Here is a 21,435-nt window from a genome sequence, read left to right as displayed (position 1 = left end):
AGTTAATTTCATAGGTGCCAATGATTAGTCGCATGTTCCTATGTTAATGACTCATCCTTTCCCACATTCATGAACGTGTTCTAACCATGGAATCAGGAGATGAACACATGAGATTGTTTGAATCACAAACTGCATTTACTTCAGCTCATTTTTCTAATACGAATTCAGAATCTTGTCAGTCCCTATAAAAACCCATCTTAATAACTCGATGTTTCCGTCGCTCCCAAAAGAAAAACAAAATTCTCAATCATTTCCATATCCAATTTTTGATATCAATGGCCACAGCCAAGTCCCTTCTTTGTTTGTTCTGGGCAACCTTCCTTCTCCTTTCCTCTCTCCTCACTCCAGTTCCAGCACAAACACAAAGACGGGCCACAGATCCAACACCAGAAGCCACCACAATCGAGCAATTTCTCAACCCACAGAATGAGGTCAGGATGCGACACGGCCTCCCTCCCCTCGAATGGAGTACCAAGCTGGAAACGTTCGCAAGGTGGTACGCTGGCCAAAGGCAGGACGACTGTGCTTTGATTCATTCAGTGGGAGACTTGGGAGAGAACCTCTTTCGAGGAAGTGGGAGGCATTGGAAGCCATCAGATGCAGTTGCTGCTTGGGCTGCAGAGGAATCCATCTACGACTATAAATCAAATCAATGCTCACAGAACAAAGTTGCCTGCACTACACACAGTTGATCTGGAAGACTACATCGTCAGTCGGATGTGCTAAGATCATTTGCAGGAGCGGAGACACATTCATCACTTGCAATTACTATCCACATGGAAATATTGAAGGCCAGAGGCCTTATTGAGTGGCTGTTTATAAGCCCATTGAGTTATTTGGGAGGTTTTCTTTTTGCCTTCTCTTTGTAGGAACACAAGTGATCTTTGATGAAATGTACACATTTGGGTCTTTCGGGCTCTGAAGACGGATACACAATGCCATGCCTTCCTATTCTTATCTGACCTGCAACTCGGGACGACGAAAGCAGAAGAATAGAAGCCTGTCTATGGGGTTTCCATGGCAATTTCCACCATCGATTATGAATATTAATTACGGTTTAGAAGCACTACAGCCACGGTTTGGCCAATTCCATTTGGTTTTGATGAACTGTTTGGGCTGGGCCTATTCAAATTTGATTTGGTGGCCCATTAACAGCCCCATTTATGGGTGAAGGACAATGCTTGGAAGTGATTCACATTTGTCATAGGCTGTGTTTGGATGCATTATCCAATTGAACTGTGATTTATACAATTTGGAAAATGGAATGATGAAATTGCAATTGCCTTCTTCTTTTATTCTGGTTTTATGGGCTGTCAATGCGTGGGCCTCAATGCGTGGGCCAGGCCGGCACAAACAGTTCAAGATCCTGCCTAATTCAACCCTAGGTCCAGACCATTGACAACCCTTGGTTTAAGGGACCAGGGTCTGTGGTTCCTAACTGAGTTATTTAGAAGTAAAGTGCAATTTGGTCATTTCTTCAGTGCCGAAGCAATTATCACAATGTGATGTGATAGTGCATCCAAACGCAGCCTCTGCCTGTTGGTTGTATTGTACAAGTGAGGCCCATGTTGGAGGGCAGGCCTTAGAATGGATGATGGGCTATGTCCAAAATAAAATAATAATAATAAAAATAAATTGGAGGTCTGGGATCTTTGAAACTTAGAATTTTTTTGCGCATGGTCCATGCACAATGCTGCTCGTCAGATCAATGACCTGGATGACAGATCAATGCAATGTTACATTCTTCATCTGTGAGTGTGACCTGATGTGGTCCCACCAACCTAGACAGGATGTGGTCCTAGAAGGGTGGAAGGAGACTTTAATAAAACTGGATGCCATGGTCATACGCTACTGTGTCCATGGCTGGAAAATCCTGCGTCCTTATTTCAAATCCTCGCAAGACCCGTGTGGACAGATCTGGCCTGTTCAACAGGTGGGGTGCACCATAGATGCCGTAAGAGGGTCTGTAGCTCAAAATTTCAAACTCATCGGATGATCCATCCATCAATGTCCAAGATGTATGCTGCAAGATAAATATGCAATGGTTAATCTCCCACAAACGGTCGAATCCCTCTGATTAGAAGGGTATGATTATTTGATCAGAATGCCAATCTTTGGACCTAACAATGTATGAGCTAGGTAATGAATGGAGTGGATTCGTGCGTTTTGTCTTCCTAAATAATACCCTAATGATGACTCATCCAGTGGGACAACTGATGATGGGAAACTAAGTAGATATGCAACCCAATAACCCATGCACCCCCACACAGGACCACATGTACCACATTGGCATGCGTGTGTTACACCCGAGCCATGCATCAGGAGGGCCCACCATATGTAAAAATTTCTAAATTACGCATCGGGTGACCGACCATGCATGTAAAAAGAGTATTTGCAATTTGAAAAGAGAAGAAAATAAAAGGTTTCAAATGATCTAAATTCAAACGCATGTGGTCTACTAGACGGGTGGGATCTATATAGGCCATGAGTTTGGATATCCACTGGTCGAAGGCACGGTTGGGAGCCCTAAGTTCAATGTTTAGGGCTCCATTGGTGGCTTATATTTAGTATGATACAAACATAGCCCATTGTGATTAGGGTTGTACAAGAGTCGATCCAAGTCGAACTGGGCTCAAACCGGCCCAACCCGATCACCAGCCACACCCAGAGCGAACCTGGCCCGGCCCGGTCATCGGGCCAACTTGTCCAGCCCAAACCCGGCCCGGTCAGCAATCGGGTAAGTTTGGGCCGAATAGGCTAGTTTTAAACCTTACAGCAAGTTCATGGGAAGGGCTTTGGCAGGTAATCCGCGTCCCATTACAAGGTCGTCGATCAACGGTTTAGATAGTTGAACTATAGACTCCACAAAAAATCTAACTAGTCAGGACATTATAATTTCTTTTTGTATTTGGATGAATCTATACCGTTCAAGTTATATATCTATGAGGTGGATGAGGCATTGTCACTTCAAAGATAGGCGGTGAACTATCCTAGAAGATAAAGGGAAAAAAGACGGGTAGGGTTTTGAAATACACACACACACACACACACACCCCACTTGACCGAGTTGGGCCAGGTCGAGTCAGTTTTCAGGTTGGGTCGGGCCAAACTGGGACCTATCCGTACTCGGCCCGAACTCAATTTCAGGCTGAAGAAAATGGCTTGTCCCGACCTGAACTCAGTTCCGGGTCGGGCCGAGTCAAGCGAGTTAACCGGGCTAGCCCGGTTCGTGTACAGCCCTAATTGTAATGTTGATGTGAAATTCAATCCAATCACCATGTGTGTCAACCCTAGGGGTAAAAATTTAGCTGAATATGCGATTTAGGTGGATTAAACAATTGGAAAGCTAGAGGGCGATGCTTACCCTTAGGGCGTGTTTGGTCCAAAGAATAAAATGGTATTGAATTGTATTAGATGGGATTAACATCATTGTTGCAAAATGATTGTATGTCTAGAAATATTATGGTATTTTAGCCATCCAATCCCATGTTTGGGATAAAATTCTTGCCATAGGAAAACACTGGATTAAGCAAAATCTTATTTGGTGGACCATAAAATTATAATCAACTGACTAAATCTACAACAGATGTCATTCACTTGTACACATATATAATTAGAATGTGATGTGTAAACAATGTATATGGATGGACGGCATGGATAAACACATGCATCAATGTGGGGTGGGCCCATATGTGTAGTGGATTTCAAAATCCACTTAAATCCCACATGGGACCAAATGCAATTCCATCTCACCTAATCCCAACATTTCTCATCCTTCCCAAACGCTGGATGTAATATGCATGGCACCAAATGCAATTATGTCCCACCTAATCCCATCTAATACGGTGTGCAAAATGCCCCCTTAAAGGACTGGAATCGGAGTTAGAAAAGTTCTATGGACCCATCATGATGTATGTGTTTTATCTTTATTGTCTACCCATTTTGCCCACTCACTTTTGGGCATGATGCAAATTTCAGTTGCATCACACCACAAGAAACAAAAATGATTGAATGCCCACCATTAAAAACTTCCTAGGGCCCACTGTAATGTTTACTTGTCATATATTTGTTGATTAGGTAACACATATATGGACAAAGGGAAAACACAAATACCAACTTGATCCAAAACTTTTATAGCTCCTAGTAAATTTTTAATAATGGATGTTCAATTACTATTGTTTTCTATGATGTTATCCACTTAGATTTGGAAGGAGGGGGCAAAATGGATGGAGCGCATACAACTTTTACAGCGGCACACAATATCAACATTCGGTGTTGTGTGCTACACTGCACAACCGAATACCCCTTGAAACTATTTTCCTGGAAATGGCTTAGCTAAATGGCAGTTGAGCCTGATTTGTTCCCAAGCATAAATTGTACCATGGATGTAATGGCTGGAATAGATTCTGTATAATTATTATGGTGGGCCTTGAAAAAAAAGGAGGGGTAGATATCAACATGGGTAGATGTCTCTTTCTCAATTATTTCGCTTGGCATGGCCCACCTAAATCCCAAGCCAAGCTATGTTTTTTAAAGCCGATTTGGTTGTCTTTGTCCCACCTGCTTTCCTTTCGTACAGCCCACCTGAATTATGAAATAGACTGATTTTTGTACAATATGCCTAGCATCAGAGTGAATGACCTGGTGGTTAGGATCAATTTCATATAAAACAGACATGGTGAAGCCCATCCAAGGTACTAGGGTAGCCTTTTTTTTTTTCAAAGACACACCCGACATACACCCACACGCTATGGTGGGAATTCATCACCTATGGGTAGCGAACTCAAGACCTCGCGTTGAAGCTCCTCAGAGTCTACCACTGAGTTAAAGGACTCAAACCCAAGGAACTAGTGTAGCTGTTTGGAAGAATTTGTGACACATGAGATTGAATCAAAGCCTCCGTGAGAGATTTCAAAATCATTGATTCATAGTAATTAAAGTACAATTTGCTCTGATTCACAGCTCAATAATTTACCCTTTTTACGATTCAATTAATTCACACCATAACACACTTGCAAAACTAGAGAAACGCTCAGCTGCTGTGAGAGCACCATAAGCTATGGTGCTCCTACTTGCATTTGTTGATTGGGACAATCTGTCCAATCGATTGATCTGACTGCCCATTTAAGTTCAGTCCACATATCAAGTCAAAAGTCACAGTGATTGGACAATCCAATCCATACTTGGCCTTATTTTATATAGCCATTCTTATCCTTATGCAAGCCATGGACTTGATGGCTGTGATTGCCCAACTAAAAAATGATCACGTGGACTCATAAGCAACTCATGATGGTTTCAACAAAGAGATGGAAGCGGATTGAGTCCAGCCCCCGCCTGGACCGAATCAGTCCTATTAGGAGCTGTGGGACCCACCAGGATGTATGGTTTCATACAGCGGGTTCATTCATTTTACAAATCACTTTAGACGCAGATCCAAGGCTCAGGTATACCACACACGGTGGGAATTGGGGGAAATGGATTGGCTACTCCCCCTGCCACCATCCCCGTGGCTGGTCGGTCGGTGCTCTGTGGTCCCCACTATAATGTATGTGTTTCATCCATTCCGTTCAACCATTTTTACAGATTATTTTAGACGTTTATACCAAAAAAGGGAGGGATACAAATCTGAAGTAGACCACACCACAGGAAAATAATGGTGATTGGATATCCACCATTAAAATACTCCTAAGGTCCACTGTACTGTTTATTTGACATCCAATATTTTGATTAGGTCATAAAAGACCAGATGAAGGGAAAAACCAAAGATAGCTTGATCCAAAACTTTTATGGCCCCCAAAAGGTTTTTAACGGTCCACACTTATTAAACACTGTTTCCTGTAATGTGGTCTATTTGAGATTGGGATATACCTCATTTTATGTCTTATACTATAAAATTATCTAAAAAAATAGATGGACGGCATGGATGAAACACGTACATCATGGTGGGCCCACAGAGCACCGACCACAAGCCATTGGCTGGTGGCAGGGGGAGTAGCCAATCCGTTTCCGGAATTGCGCGCCCACCGTTAAATCAGGCTGACATTTGTGTTTTACCTTCAATCAGGTCTATGTAACCTTTAAGAATAGATTGGATGGTAAATGGACATCATGGTTGGTCCTAGGAAGGTTTGAACGGTGGATGTCATTATCACCGCTCCTTTCTAATGTATGGTTCACTTGACCCTTGGATCTGCTTATTTTTTTTCGAATCAGAGCCTAAAATGATCCAGGAAATTGGATGAACAGCGTAGATAAAACCCAAACATATTGATGGCCCCACGTAGCCCCTGGACCAATTTCCGTCCGGGCAGGGGCAGCACGTAGTCCGCTTCCAACGTGTCCTTTCAAAAGGACCACACCTTGAAGATCATTTGAGGCAAGATTTAAGGCTGGTCCACTCATCAGGCAGGCCATAAAATCGAATCAATGGATGGACGATGGAATGATTCAACATACAGGTGTGCCCCACTTAATTAGCAGATCAGTGTGATTTAATGCCACGTAATCTTAATCGTGTGGCCCATCTTCTACAACGGTTTGGATGTCCAAGAAACATGACACGTTGGCCGAAAAGATCCGAAAGTTAACATACAATGCTTGCAGGTGAACTCAGAACAGGAAAGAAGATTTACTAACAAGTAGAAACTAATAAAACATCATTATATGTTATTTACAGAGCAATTACGGTCGTAATTAAGCTCTAATCATATTACTAATTATAATTACTCAGCTCTAGCTTTGCTATTCAACGGTCTCTGTCCAAAATTCAAATCCATCCATACCTGCTGAAATTCCTTCACAATGAGGTCGCCATACTCATCCGAATTCAACGACAGATAGCAAGCCAAGAGACTCTCGAGCTCTTCTGGCCGTTCGATCCCATTCTCTGAGATCATGTCCACCATCGATTCTCTGAAATCTTTCTGTGGATCGAAGGAGCTCTTCACCACAGCGTAATTCTCGAATGATCTGCATATATCTGTTTCCCTCTCCTTCTTCTTCTTCGCTTTCTTTAGATTCTCCAGAGCTCTTATCTTACACATGTCGTTCCTTGAAGCAGTCCTCGGAGAATTCGGTCCGCCTTTCGATCTTTGTCTGATTTTCCTCCTCAGCCTGAGATCTCTAATTGCCTGATCGTTTGATGATTTTTGCTCTGAATCTGATGAAATACTGCGTGGAATTCCATCTTCATCTTTTGTGATTTGCTGATCTGGTTTCTGTGAATCCAGAGCTGTCGATTTCTGAATTTCTTCCTGTTCTGTTTTCCGGCATGATTTTATTGAATTCGGCGAATGGACCCTGTCCGTTTGATCCGATTCCGAGATCTTTGGATCTTGTTTTTGAGATCTCTGATCTTCTTGAACCGATTCTTCTCTATATGTAATAACTTCTTCTGCTGCTGCTAAAATTCTTCCATCTGCTCTTCTCGATTTCCTATGTTTCCTAAGTAGCCTCCGTCGATGCTCGAATCTCATTTTATTCCAGTCTTCATCGTTCTCAGAACTTTGATTTTGCGGAGACATCTCGAATTTCACTGATAAATGGTTGCACCTCTTCCTAAGATCAAAATCTTTTCTTCCAGCTTTACCGCTCGATCTGCAGCTGCCACAATTCGAGAACTGAAATGCAAGCTCGTCTTCGAAGCTCCCTAAGCTCTCCCTGCATTCAAACCTCTTGTTACGGAAGGAGAATCTCCAGAAATCATCTTCCGGATCGACCAATCCGGTCAGGTTCCGGTCCATCCTCCTGTTGAAAATTTCCGGCGAGAAGGAGACGTCGGAGACGGAACGGAAGCCGCAGTCAGATGGCCGAGAGGAGGACCTGAAACAAACAGGTATGGATGAGTTCTGGGGTGATTTGGGTTTGGGTTTTTGCTTGGATTTTGCAGGTTGGGGTTTGGTTTTGCCTCCCATCAGCTTGAGCTTCGAAAGCCATGGAATTGGAAAGAGGTGAGGAAGCGAAAGGCCAGATGATTTCTTTCTTCCCCATTTCATCTCTCCGTCTTCCTTCTGTGAATTCTCGTGAGAGAGAGGGAGAGAGAGCAGTTAGCCGTTGATAGCTCGGGTTTTCTTGCTTTTTCTTTTCTATTCAAAAGAAAAGCGCGCCTTAGATCATGGGAACTTTTGATTCTTTCTCAACCTTTGAAGTAGACCTTCCATTCTGCACTTTGGAGCTGGTCCACCTTTTCTGAGTTCTCTTTGCATGTGTCGCGACGCATGGGAAAACATCCATGTGTTTCCTAATGGGGTCCACTTTTAACCGCTTTCCCATTATCAGAACCATCCATTTGCGGAGAACTGCCATAGTGGGCACTGGAAAATGGTTAGAGCAGTCCAATTTTTTTTTTCTGACTGTCGATTTGAGTACAACAAATCAGTAGTCAATTTCCTTTCATCAGATTATCTTTTAAATAAATAATCTATCTATCATAATTCCCCATAGATGGATGGTCCAGATCATCCTAGAACGTTCATGTAGGGTCCATTAAGGGAGACGTGCTGCAGCCCTTACGTCGCGATCCATAAGAGGCAACATCTTTCTCGCTTTTGCTTTTTTGTTTTCGAGCAGCGGTGGCGGTCGCTGCGTTCTTTTGCTTTTCTTATCTTTTTTTAATGGGATTATATGATACGTGGCCCACATGTTTGTGCAGTATACAAGGATTTCAGTTATGGAAAATGGGACCCATGTTTCGATAATCCGAACCACTTATCTCTTTATTCCATCATAGATGGAGAATGTCACATAAAAAATATCTGATAGATTAGAAAGTTTGGAATACTAATATTATGACCATTGTCAGTCGATGTGGACCATTGTTGTATTTCTCTACTCAAACGTCTTATCTTAGACAATCAAATAAATAGGCCCACAGTGTCTTATCAAGGAGATTTTTTTAATTTTTTTTTTAATGAATAGCCCACCAGGGTGGAGTCCAGTAGACCAATGGTCTGGATTACAAAAGCATGGGACCAGATTTCAGAACTCAAGGCCACATAAGCTACTATTGTATTTTTCATCCACACTCTTAATTTGCCAATCCAAGTCCCAAATAAATGCTTATCCACTTTATACGTGGACCGCATCTAGTTTAAATCTCAGCCGCCCGAATCGTGTGAGCCACGGCATATTGATCATATGCCTAAATATCAGATTGATTAGACAATAAGGACCTCTGATTAATGAACATTTGTTTCGACAATACCATCCATCAATCAGCGAGAAATGTTTCGACAATACCATCCATCAATCAGCGAGTAAGATCATACTTTCAGTGTAGTTGCTGATTTATAATCCATTTAGGGTCTGTTTGGCTGGGCAGACTTAGATGGGATTAGATTGTATTGGAAGGGATTGGAAGGAGCAATCCCGAGATTGGCCGGCCTGGCAAACAGGCAGGCATGTTGAACTTCTGCCTTCAAAGCAATCCCATGGGATTGCCAGCAATCTACTGACATTGCCATCGTTAACTCGTAATCCACTCAATCCCTCCTAATCTTATCTATTCTCATCTATTTTGCCCGGGACATGTTTGGGTGGACGGATTGGAAGTGATTGGCTGGGCGTAATCCCGGGATTGGCCAGGCGGGCCATACATACTGGGTGGTAGATTCCCTGTATATAGTAATCCCATGTGATTGCCAACAATCCCCTGACGCAGCGACCATTACCTGCATCCACCCTAATACAATCTAATCCCATGAGATGTGCCCGTCCAAACACGCCCTTATGCTGGGACCCACTATTTTAAATGTGACAGACAGTGGGAAGAGTCCAGCACCGGCGTATAATTGCCCTGTGCGCATCACTACGACCACCGGTAAATTCGTTTTGCATTCTACTCCTGCCACACGTGCCTAGCGACATGTGTGTGACAGGTTTTGGCCACTTGTTAAGGGGCCCACTTTATGTGTCGCGGCTCAAATCTGGTGTGTCTTATCTTTAGTTTGGCCATATTAGTATGCTGAACGTGCACCACGGTCAATCAGTTTTAACCATCCATCCTATCTCAACAGCCTGATTTGGGGCCATAATACATACACTGTAGGTCCATCTGATGGATGGACTGGATATCACAAGGGCCGTTCGTCGTGTTGATCCAACGAGGGATAACTAGCGCCTCATGGAGTAACTCCCATTGAACAATCCTGACCATCCGAGGGATTTTCTTTATAAAAAGAGTCCGAATGGACATGAAGAAAGAGTTTGTCTGACGGTCCATGTTCAATGATGGAAAGAACTCAAATCAGAAGGTTAACATCATATGATCATCATAATTTTCGGACCGCCGCTCCTTCACAGTAGGACCCACCAATTGAATGCTGCAAATCTCCTGCATATGTGGTTGGGCTGGAATGCGGATTGGGTAGTAACCAGGGGATCTGAGGGGCCACTGTGATGTATGGGTTTTATCTGCACCGTCTATACATTTTTCCATGTCATGTTAGTGTACAATTCCAAAAATGAGGTAGATCAAAGGCTCAATTGGACCACACAACGAGAATTAAATACTTACCATTGAAAACATTTTGGGTGCAACTGAAGTTTTGGATCAATCTGATATATTTTTTTAACCATCATGGTGGGCCTAGGAAGGTTTCAACAGCAGCTGTCATTATCACCACTGCTTCCTATAATGTGGACCATTTAATCCTTCGGTCTGCCTCATTTTTTGGCTGGTACCTTAAAATGACGTGCAAAAATGGATAGCTGACTAGGTACGGAAGAGGGTAGTACCGGAAAACGGATTGGCTCCTCCCCTGTCACCAGCCAATGGCCGGTAGTCGGTGCTCCGTGGGCCCTTCCATGATGTTTGTATTTCATCCATATTGTCCATCTATTTGTCTAGATCATTCCAGGGTATGAGAGAAAAAATGAGGTATATACCACTCTCAAGTGGACCACATTAAAAGAATTAGTGTTGAATGAACATTGACCATTAAAAACTTTCTGGGACCCGTAAAAGTTTTGGATCAATCTGATTTTTGTTTTTTTCCCTTCTTCCAGGTTTGTATGACCTAATCAACAGATTGGATGTCAAATAAACAGTACAGTGGGCCTTAGGATGATTTTAATAGTGGATATCCAATCACTATTGTTTTTCCTGTGGTATGATCCACCCGAGATTTATGTGGTGTCATCCACTTGAGATTTATATCCCTCTTATTCTCTGGATGAGGCCCTAAAAATAGATGAACAATATGGATGAATAATATACATCATGGTGGGGCCATAGAGCACCAGGTCACGAGTGACTAGGCTAGTGGCAGGGGAGTAGGCAAGTAGCCAATCCGTATAATCTGCGTCCCCTCGGAAACGGATAGGCTACTCCCCCTTCCACTGCCCCATGGCTAGTGGTTGGTACTCCGTGGGCTCTACCATGATGTATGTGTTTCATTCATTTCGTTCATCTATTTTTACGGATCATTTTAGGGCATGTTGCAAAAAATGAGAGGGATATAAATCTCAAGTGGACCACACTATAGGAAAACAATATTGATTAAATATCCACAATTAAAATTCTCTTAAGGCCCACTGTACTGTTTATTTGACATCTAATATGTTGATTCGGTCATACAGGCCCAGATAAAGGTAAAAATAAAATAAAATCAGCTTGATCCAAAACTTTTATGGCCTCCAAAAGGTTTCTAATGGTCGATGCTCGTTTAACATTGTTTTCTGCAATATTGTGACGCCCCATCACTGTGGTCACATGTGGGCGGGCCCCAAGATGGCTGGCAGGCTACTGTGTGGCTGACAGGTTATTGTGCTGGCAGGCTACTGTGCATACAGTGAAGGTGAACTTTGTCCCACATCGGAAGTGTCGTTTGAAGTTGTGGTGATTATATGTGAAGTTGCCACCTTATACTGTATGAGGCCTTTTGGGGGAGTTCTCCAAGAATAAAACCGTGCGGGCTGTGCCCAGAGCGGACAATATCATACAGTGTGGGCGTGGGCTGTTACAAATGGTATCAGAGCCGAGGACAGCTCTGCCCTCGGTAGGGGATATTATGACACCCCATCACTGTGGTCACATGTGGGCGGGCCCCAAGATGGCTGGCAGGCTACTGTGCACATAATGAAGGTGAACTTTGTCCCACATCAGAAGTGTCGTTTGAAGTTGTGGTAGTTATATGTGGAGTTGTTACCCTATACTGTATGAGACCTTTTAGGGGAGTTCCTCAAGAACAAAACCGTACGGGCTGTGCCTAGAGCGGACAATATCATACAGTGTGGGCGTGGGCTGTTACAAATATGGTCCACTTGAGATTTGTATATACTTCATTTTTGATCTCATACCATAAGATGATCTTAAAAAATATATGGACGGCATGGATGAAACACATACATCATGGTGGGGCCCATAGACTACCGACCACCAGCCATTGGCTGGTGGCAAGGGAAGTAGCCAATCCATTTCCGTCGGGATCCGGGTCCTGGGTTGGCCGATTGCCATGTCTGCGAAAAATCAATCTTGTCCATCCATTTGTTTTTTCTCATTTAAGGTTGTAAGACAAAAGATGAGGTGAATCTAGAGGAATGCCTACCATTGAAACCTTTATAGGGTTCATCTTAATGTTTTTAGGCCAGCTAAACTGTTCATAATGTCATTCCAACCAGGATGAACTGAAAATACAAAATAATGTTAGCTTGATACAAAATTTATATGGCCCTAAGAATGTTTCAACAGTGGTCATTCAATCTCTACTGTTTCCTCTCATGCGGCTCACTTGAGTTTTGGATACACATAGGATGGATTTCCTACAATTATCTGAAAAAATTGGATGAAAAGGATGAATTTCACAAAAACATCGTGGTGGGCCCTACCTAACTTCCAACGGCAGGAACTTCTTAAGACACCGTGTCGCAATTCGCGTCCGTCGGGCTTCGGTCCTTGCATGACATCGGCAAGGCATTTCATCTAATTTTAGGACATGAGCCAAATCACAAACTGAAGTGGGCCACACTATAGGAAACGAATTGAACGCCCACTGCTGAAGCCTGCCACAGAAGTTTTGGATCCAGATGATATTTGTGTTTTTCCTTCGTTCATCTCATCATGAAAGATGGCGTACGTAACAGTGGGCCCTAAAAAGGTTTCAACGTTCAGCATTGTCGTCCGAACTGCTGCTTGCGACATGGGCTACGTGACTTTTTGGCTAGTGTTTTAAGATGAGACGGAGAAATGGACGGACGGAGCGGACGTAACACGAATATCACGGCCTCACAAAGCTCCGGGTTACACCGCAAGTGGCGTCAAGGTGCGACCCGGATCCACCGAGGTGGGTGGGACCCCTAACTGTGGGGCTCATATTGATTTATGTGGCTTAAATCTACACCCTCCAACCGTTCTGAAAGCTCATTTTAGGGCACGATCCCAAAATTTAAGGAGATCTAAATCTTATGTGGACCATACCACAAGAAACATTAGTGATTGAATCCCCACCATTAAAAACTTCACCAGGGTCACCGGAATGTTTATTTGCCATCCAACCTGTTGATAAGGTCATAAAGATCTGGATGAAAAGACCACACAAATATCAGCTCGATCTAAAACTTTTGTGGCCCATGAGAAGTTTTTAATGATCTATTACCACTGTTTCCTGTATATATTATGGAACACATGAGAGTTGGATCTGCTTCATTTTTTTTAAAAAATCATGATATGAATGGATGGCGTGGATGTAGTCACATACATTACAGTGGGCCCCACATTCAGGGTCCCACCCACCACGGTAGATCCGGTCGGACCCGGCTTTTTTCTCCTTAGAGGCTCACTAAACAAGGAAGAGGAGTTCGTTGTCCTGCACGTGATGTACCATCTATAGCTGCCTACAGAGGCCCACACGTTGAATAGTTTGACAATCGAAATCGTCCATATTTTGGAATTTATGCCCTACGGGCCCACGTTTGTGACCATCACTATCCTTTGAAGCATTTAGAAAAAAATGAAGATAGAAATTCTCAACGGCTCGCATTCAACTCCAAAAATCAAAGGTTAACATATGCATGAGTACGGAACAATGACTTATTTACGGTAGCAATGATATTTTTGACAGTTCAAATCATCGGTGTATCTCAGAACGTGCGCTCCAATGGAGCGGATTAGCTGTTACCCGAGTAACAGCTCAATGGGTGTTATCCTTACCACGTGGGGCCCACCTTACCCTTTCGTTTTTCCAGCTCACCTGGGGATGTTGTCCAAACAATCAAGCGATACAAATCTCCGGTGGACCACATCACTGGGAAAAGTGGTGAAAGACGATTAAAAGCTTTTTTTGGAGGTTATAAAAATTTTAGATCAAGATAATTTGTATTTTTTATTCATCTAGTTATGGTTTATTTTATAATAGATTGAATAGAAAATAAACATTATAAATACGCTTCCAGTGAGCTTTGGAATGTTTTAACGGTAAGCATTCAATCATCACTGTTTCTTTTCGCATAGTCCACCTGAAATTTGTATATTATTATTTTTTGGAATATTGCCTTAAACTGATCTGTAGAAACATATGAATCGCAGTGGATATATAGCATAAGATTAAGGTGGTCCTACGTGATGTATGTGTTCTATCCACGCTGGCCATCCACATTTCCAGATCATTTTAGGCATGAGTCAAAAAATGTGGCAGATACAAATATCAAGTGGATTACACAGTAAGAGACAGGGCGACTGATCACCAATCTTTAAAATATTCTTAATCGTAAGCCTCACTGTGATATTTATTTTCCATCTAACCTGTTGATTAGGTCACAAATACCAGGATGAAGGGAAAGGAAAAATATCAGCATGATCCAAAATTTTTGTGGTTCCCAGCATTCAATTACCACTGTCTCTTATGGTGTGGTCTATCTGAGATTTGGGTCTCCCTCATTTTTTGGATAATGCTCTAAAATGATATTAAAAAATGGATGAATGGCATGGACAGTAGAACACAAACATCATGGTGAAGCCCACGGAGCTTTTTCCTGCACCGACCGATCACCTTACTGGAGGGGTCAGTACCGAATCCGAGTCCAAACGAACTCGATCGAAGAGTAGCGCTTGACACGTGTGAAATGCTACGTGATCCGCAAGGAGGTAGTGGGGTAATCCTCCACACACGTGCCTACTCAACGTACGTACATAAGCTACTGTCAACTCATCACATGGACCCCACGGGAAACATTTCCAAAAGAAAAGTAATCAGTCATCTGATCAGATGGCGAAGATGGTACGTCGAATATTGACTGTTGATCATTTATTTCTTGAACGTTCATTTCTGTTGTACAAGTGTGTCCCTTCTGAGGACCAGACAGGCGTGTTTTCTGGGACAGACATAGATTATTCATAGAAGGCCCCACCGGATGAATGGTCCGGATCTTCTGCGTTCTTTTCGGAACCGCCAAATCAATCTCACCCACGCGAATCGAATTAACATTTGTAAAATCCAACGACCATTTTCAAGGGTTGGAGACATCTACGGACCCACGAGTCCAATCATCAATCAAGTCTCTATTTTAACAGGTCTGCTTTTGTCTTTTTCTTGGCATCTGTCCAATTGGACATGTCCTTTAGATAGAAGATCACCATACATAACGTACCGCAATCCTGACCGTTCAAGCAGCGGGAAAGGCCATCAGATGAAAATGACCTAGATAGATTTTTTATGAACACCCCAGTCTTGTCTTTAATGGACGCGGATTGCCTACTGAGTAACTCAGTAAAATATGTGGGGCCCTCCATGATTTGTGTTTCTTATCCACGCCGTTCATCCATTTTATCAGATCATTTTATTGCATCAGTCCAAAATTGAAGCATATCCAAAGCTAAAATGGACCACATTACAGGAAACAGTGGGGATAGTGACATCCACCGTTGAAACTTTCCTAGGGTCCATAGAGATGTTTATTTTTCATCCAACCTGTTCATAAGGTCACACAGACATGGATGAAAGGAAAAAACAAATATCAGCTTGATCAAAATCCCGTGGGCCCCAATAAGTTTTCAATAGTAGGAGTTCAATTTCCACTCTTTCTTGTAGTGTGGTCCACTTGAGCTTTAGAAATTCTTCAATTTTAGAGTGATATCATAAAATGATATGATAAAATGGATGGACGGCGTGGACAATACACATACCTGACGGTGGGCCCTACAAAGTTTACTCAGCACGCTATAAGGTACTGAGTTACTCAGTACGCAATCCCATCTCGTCTTTAATTCGGAAGATCAGATGCCATTCAGTCAGAGAATCGGGTCCTTTAGTCCATCTGATTGTAGGTCTGTGCACCATCCAAACTGGATCCGAGATTCTGGACGGCTTGGATTCGGCATGTATATATCACATTGCAGCGAGCACGTCCATGTGTATTGATGTTCTTATTCTATCCGGGTGCTACTTTAACCTTTAAACAAACGAAGAGACAAGCTATCACCGTCCAATGATCGATAAGGAAGGGAATCCGTCCAATGATCGAGGGGAAAGGGAATTCATATCCACATTCGCCTGATTGATTTTACATGCACCAGTCTGCATCTTGACCGTTGAATGGTTCACATTGGTAGTATCTCCATGATAGACTATTAAAATGATAGAAGCATCTCTTTATATGACACCAGCGGTTTTGAACGATTTTACCGGGGCAATTGGTTGTCACGAGAGTTCTGAGCCTTTCGATTTGAAAAGACATACGGCTTGAAAAGACGCGAGAGGAATTTAAAATGTAAGGTTGTTTGGTTGATAGCAAACGGGTGGTAAATGGATGCATGCGGGCTAAAAAGTCCATTTGAATGATAATAAACAAAGGGAGTTGGAATCAATATAATAAAATGCCGCAAAATCATAAGAATTTGAGCACTCTCAGATATTTTTAAGTGGGCTTACTTTTATTGCTCACGTGGGCTCTAATTTCATTAGTTTTAGCCAAAGTATATATTTAAGGGATTTTTAAAATTCTTCATAGTATAAGTAGTGATATTTCAATATTCATATGCTTTGATAGTTTATATTTACCAAAAGGTTCCTCTCACTATAACGATAGAGTAATGCGAATATAAAGTCTAAGATACTCTTCACAAAGAGTAATGCGAATATAAAGTCTAAGATACTCTTCACAAAGAGTTATGCAAACCAGTGTCTTGGTGGAGAAGGGATTTATAATTTGTAAAAAAACTAAAAACTTTGTAGGTATTATTAGCTTGTTGTCTTTAAGAAATTTAATTTGATCATAAATTGAGTTACCTAATTTTAAGCACAGGTATCAAAAGCCAACTCGTATGTTATTCAAGTGGACCATATGATTGGAAACATTGTACACTGCGATGCTCACCCTTCGAATTATTTCCCTTAGTGTGACCCACCTAAATAAAATTAAAAAAATAAATTTCTAATTTCCGTTGTCTAAGACTAGATTTTTGTGTGTGGAATCTAATGGTTGGAGTAGATTTGTTATTTCATTATGGTGGTTCGTATAAAAATCAAAAGTGGACTTCTCTCCTAATTGTTGGGGGCCGTTGCACAAAACCTTATGATCTAGCCTCTCAAAAACACTAGAATTATGAGATAATAAAGCAATGAAATAAATCAAAGCACAAACCACATGACACGGGATTTTTATATGGAAAACCCTCAAAGAGGTAAAAACTACGGGACTTTGTCCAAATCAACAATCCACTATGAAGTAGAATGTTACAACCAATTGCAAGCATACACCGCTTGGATCAAACCTTCTTCACTCACATAGGAGTGGATAAACAATAAGAAAATAATGAAAAACGAAGAGATCTCATCGATCACGAGGACGTAGAAGCGCTAAGATGTCAACTAAGAAATCTTCCTTCCACAAGCTTCCTCTCTCCCTTTCTTTCTCTCTCACCTTAATCGAGAAAACCCTTAACACAGTAGCTTTAGAAAGCCTTCTCAATGCCCTAGAAAAGCCCTAGGGACCCCTATTTATAGTTTAGGCAACTCCCTTTCGCACTTCTTGCGAAACCGCCTCAAATTTACACAGTCTGCACAAAATCCAGACTCAAATCTGCGTAACCTCGACTGGTCGAGCGGCCCACTTGACCGGTTGAACACCTCCCTCGACTGGTCGAGCACCTCGGAGTCCGAAATCAATTTGATCGCTGGACTTTGAGTCGAGCACTACTTGACCGGTCGAGTGAGCTCGTTCTCTTCTCTTTCTGAGGGGGAAAAATCCATCAAATCTCTCCCTTTTTGACTCGGGAGGAATTCACCTTCTTCAAGCCATCTTGGTTTCTACAAACCTCAAACTTGCCCTTGAACAATGCCTTGGTCATCATGTCTGACCCATTATTGTCCGTGTGGACCTTTTCAAGTTGTAACCCTTTCTGTTCTAAAGTATCCCTGATCCAGTGATACTGAATCTCTATGTGTTTTGACTTGGGGTGCTGACTTAGATTCTTGCTCAAGTATATAGCACTTTGACTATCGCAATAGACCACGTGCTGCTTCTGCTTAAGGCTAAGTTTCTATAGGAACCTTTTCATCCAAAACATCTATTTACATGCCTCTGTGACTGTAATGTACTCGGCCTCTGTTGTCGATAATGCTACAACCTTCTGTAGCTTGCTCTGCCATAAGACCGCTCCCCCTGCAAACATGAACATGAACCCCGATGTAAACTTCCTGGAGTCTATGTTACCTGCCATATTTACATTTGTGTAGCCCTCTAACACAGGTTTTTCGTCACCATAACACAGGCTCAACCTAGATGAGCCTCTTAAATATCGCAGTATCCATTTCACCGCTGCCCAATATTCTTTACCAGGATTGGCAAGATACCGGCTGACAACACTGACTGCATATGCTATGTCTGGACGCATACACACTATAACATATATCAAACTTGTTACCGCTGACGCGTAGGGTATCTTCCTCATCTCATCCACCACTGCCTTCGTCTTAGGACACTACTTGTCGCTCAATTTGAAGTGACCATCCAGTGGAGTACTGATCGACTTCGTTGCATTCATATTGAACCGCTTTAGGACTTTCTCAATATACAACTCTTGTGACAGCCAAAGCTTCCGGCCGCTTCTATCACGAGTTATCTCCATTCTTAGGATCTGTTTAGCTGTGCACAAGTCTTTCATCGTGAACGACTTGCCCAACTCTTATTTCAGCCTGCCAATCTTCTTGATGTCTTTTCCCATGATGAACATGTCATCAACGTATAACAGCAGAACTAAGAAATCACCATCTGAGAACTTGTGCATGAACACACAGTGGTCCGACTCCATTCTATCATACCCATGCTTTAACATGAATGAGTCAAACTTCTTGTATCATTGCTTTGGAGCTTGTTTCAGCCCATACCAGCTCTTCCTAGCCTACACACCATATGCTCTTTGCCCTTGATATAACGTTCCGTCCAACCAGAATAGTGTCCTGGGGCGTCTACGTAGGATTTGCCGCAGGACCATTCGTTTAATCCACTCACGGTAAGGTGCCACAAATAAATACATCTTGGATTGGCCCAGTTGAGCAAACTAGATAGGCCATGATAGGACCAAGCTTGGGCCGTCGAGCCAGGTAGCAGTAGCACTTAGCAACAACCCGTGCAGGCCCTACAGTGGCATGAGAAGGTCAGAAAATTATGAAAATTTTGGGAAGCATTAGCCTCACTGGGCTTGTGGACCATTACGGAGCACGGGCCTGGTGGATACTCAAAAGTGGAATCTGGCACTTGCCAAATGCACCCCACCAAGGCCCGAATTTGAATCTGGCACTTGTAAGTAAAATTGAAATATGAGATATTTCAGCCGTTAGATTTCTTCAAAACTTATGGTAAAGTTTTAATGTATTTTTCTACGCCCGTCCACGAAATCTGGGACTCGATCATGGCACGGTGACCGTTGATCGCAAATCGGGCCCCTATGACCAAACCCCATATCTGATTGTTCTCAAATTTTGCATGGCCCTTCATCGGGCCAAGGAGCACCTACCCTATAACTTTCATGGCCAGAGGGCCACCAGAACCACTCCAATCACCAGAATGGACCACGGGGCCATTTTAAGGACATAATCGTTTACTCGGACCCCATATTCGTTCATCCATTTGTCCCCAAATTTTATATGGCCCCTCATTGGGCCATAAGGCACCTATACACCAGATTTGGCAACTAAGGAGGTGTTAGGTCCACCCTAACATTGATAAGGGGTCCTAGAGGGCCATTGTGGGTATTTTAGGAAACTTAAGGCCAATTGGCCCAACTCTAGGAAATAAAGCCCTAGTCCTTATCTCATAACTCTCACCACAACTACCATTACCAAGGGAGTAAAGAGAGAGCTAGAAAGCAAGGGGAGAAGAAAGAGAGAGTGAAGGAAAGCTAAGTTGGACCTTAGATCGGGGTGGGGCTCAAGAGAATCAACCCTTTCAACTCCCTATCATTTTCCTAAGGAAAACTCTACACCATAACCTCAACAATCGTCCATGGGTCATCTAGGTAAGATCCTTCACCCCTTCTTCTTGAAAGTCCATGTATTAAGAAGAGATTGTCATGGAATTCTAACATGCAAGGCTTATTCTAGGGATTCCGGCCGGTCGACCCAAAAGCCCTCATTCCTAGGTCGTTTTCCAAACCTCCAACGATCCATAGGTGCGGACTATTGTTCTTAGGTGACCTAATACCAATTTTAGTACGAGCTTAATGATTTTGATTGCTTGGGTGTTATATTTGAAATTCTAGAGAGACACTAGGAATCATATGTTTGTTAGAATTGTATGGATGTGCATGCTTAGCTCTCAAATTTAGTGTTGATCTTGCCTCTCACATGATATTGAGTATGGATGATAGTATGCTCATGTTGACTTGATTCCTTTTCCTCATATGTGGTGCTTCATTGTGTGTATGATTTATTATCCTTGTGTTCATGATTTCTTAAGATGGAGGAAGTGCTTAACTTCCTCACGAACCCACACACTCACATGCACCTTGTTTCTTGATAATGTTGCTTGCTTGGTAGGAATATTTGTTTTGTATAGTTGAGATGCATGAGGACATGACATTGATATGTTAGTTGATAAACTGGATAGTTGGCAGGTTATGAATTATCCTCACACTCTTGGATTGGTCAGGAGCATGAGGAGAGACAGTAGTCCTATCGGTAGGACTATGCTAGGGTTAGATCCATGGGTTTGGGTGGGTGTGTTCGGGTGACTGTAGTTCGACTACATGGGTCCCTTATGCCTGATGTCATTCGTCTCATTCTCGCCTGACTCGTGCGGTCTAGCCTACTGTCTGCCCAACCTTATTTGTTAACCCTATTTGCTCACACCTGTATGGAACCTGGAACACCCTACAACCTTAAGTGGCCCACCAATAACCGATTGCAACTGGTCCATAACCTCGTGAGCCGGGCATGGTAGAATGGGATACTGTGTCTGAGCTATCAGCCTACGCTGGGGTGCCGCGCCTCCCCGTAGTGACAG

The 21,435-nt window shown here is 42.7% G+C and overlaps 2 protein-coding genes across 2 annotated transcripts; one reads left to right on the top strand and one right to left on the bottom strand.

Moving 5' to 3' along the window:
* The first annotated feature begins 275 nt into the window (after positions 1–275).
* On the top strand, positions 276–692 carry LOC131246933 (pathogenesis-related protein PR-1-like). The gene has a single exon (XM_058247396.1). It carries the CDS (start codon positions 276–278, stop codon positions 690–692), a length of 417 nt encoding a protein of 138 aa, XP_058103379.1.
* Positions 693–6,604: 5,912 nt separating this feature from the next.
* LOC131245434 (transcription repressor OFP5-like) lies at positions 6,605–8,152 on the bottom strand. The gene has a single exon (XM_058244904.1). The coding sequence runs from the start codon at positions 7,992–7,994 to the stop codon at positions 6,723–6,725; it is 1,272 nt and encodes a 423-aa protein (XP_058100887.1). The 5' UTR covers positions 7,995–8,152; the 3' UTR covers positions 6,605–6,722.
* Positions 8,153–21,435: the final 13,283 nt, after the last annotated feature.

The sequence above is a fragment of the Magnolia sinica genome, chromosome 5 (genome assembly GCF_029962835.1).
Source record: "Magnolia sinica isolate HGM2019 chromosome 5, MsV1, whole genome shotgun sequence".
Lineage (NCBI taxonomy): Eukaryota > Viridiplantae > Streptophyta > Magnoliopsida > Magnoliales > Magnoliaceae > Magnolia > Magnolia sinica.
The sequence above is the reverse complement of the archived record's forward strand: the minus strand, read 5'-3'. Positions and strand labels throughout refer to the sequence as shown.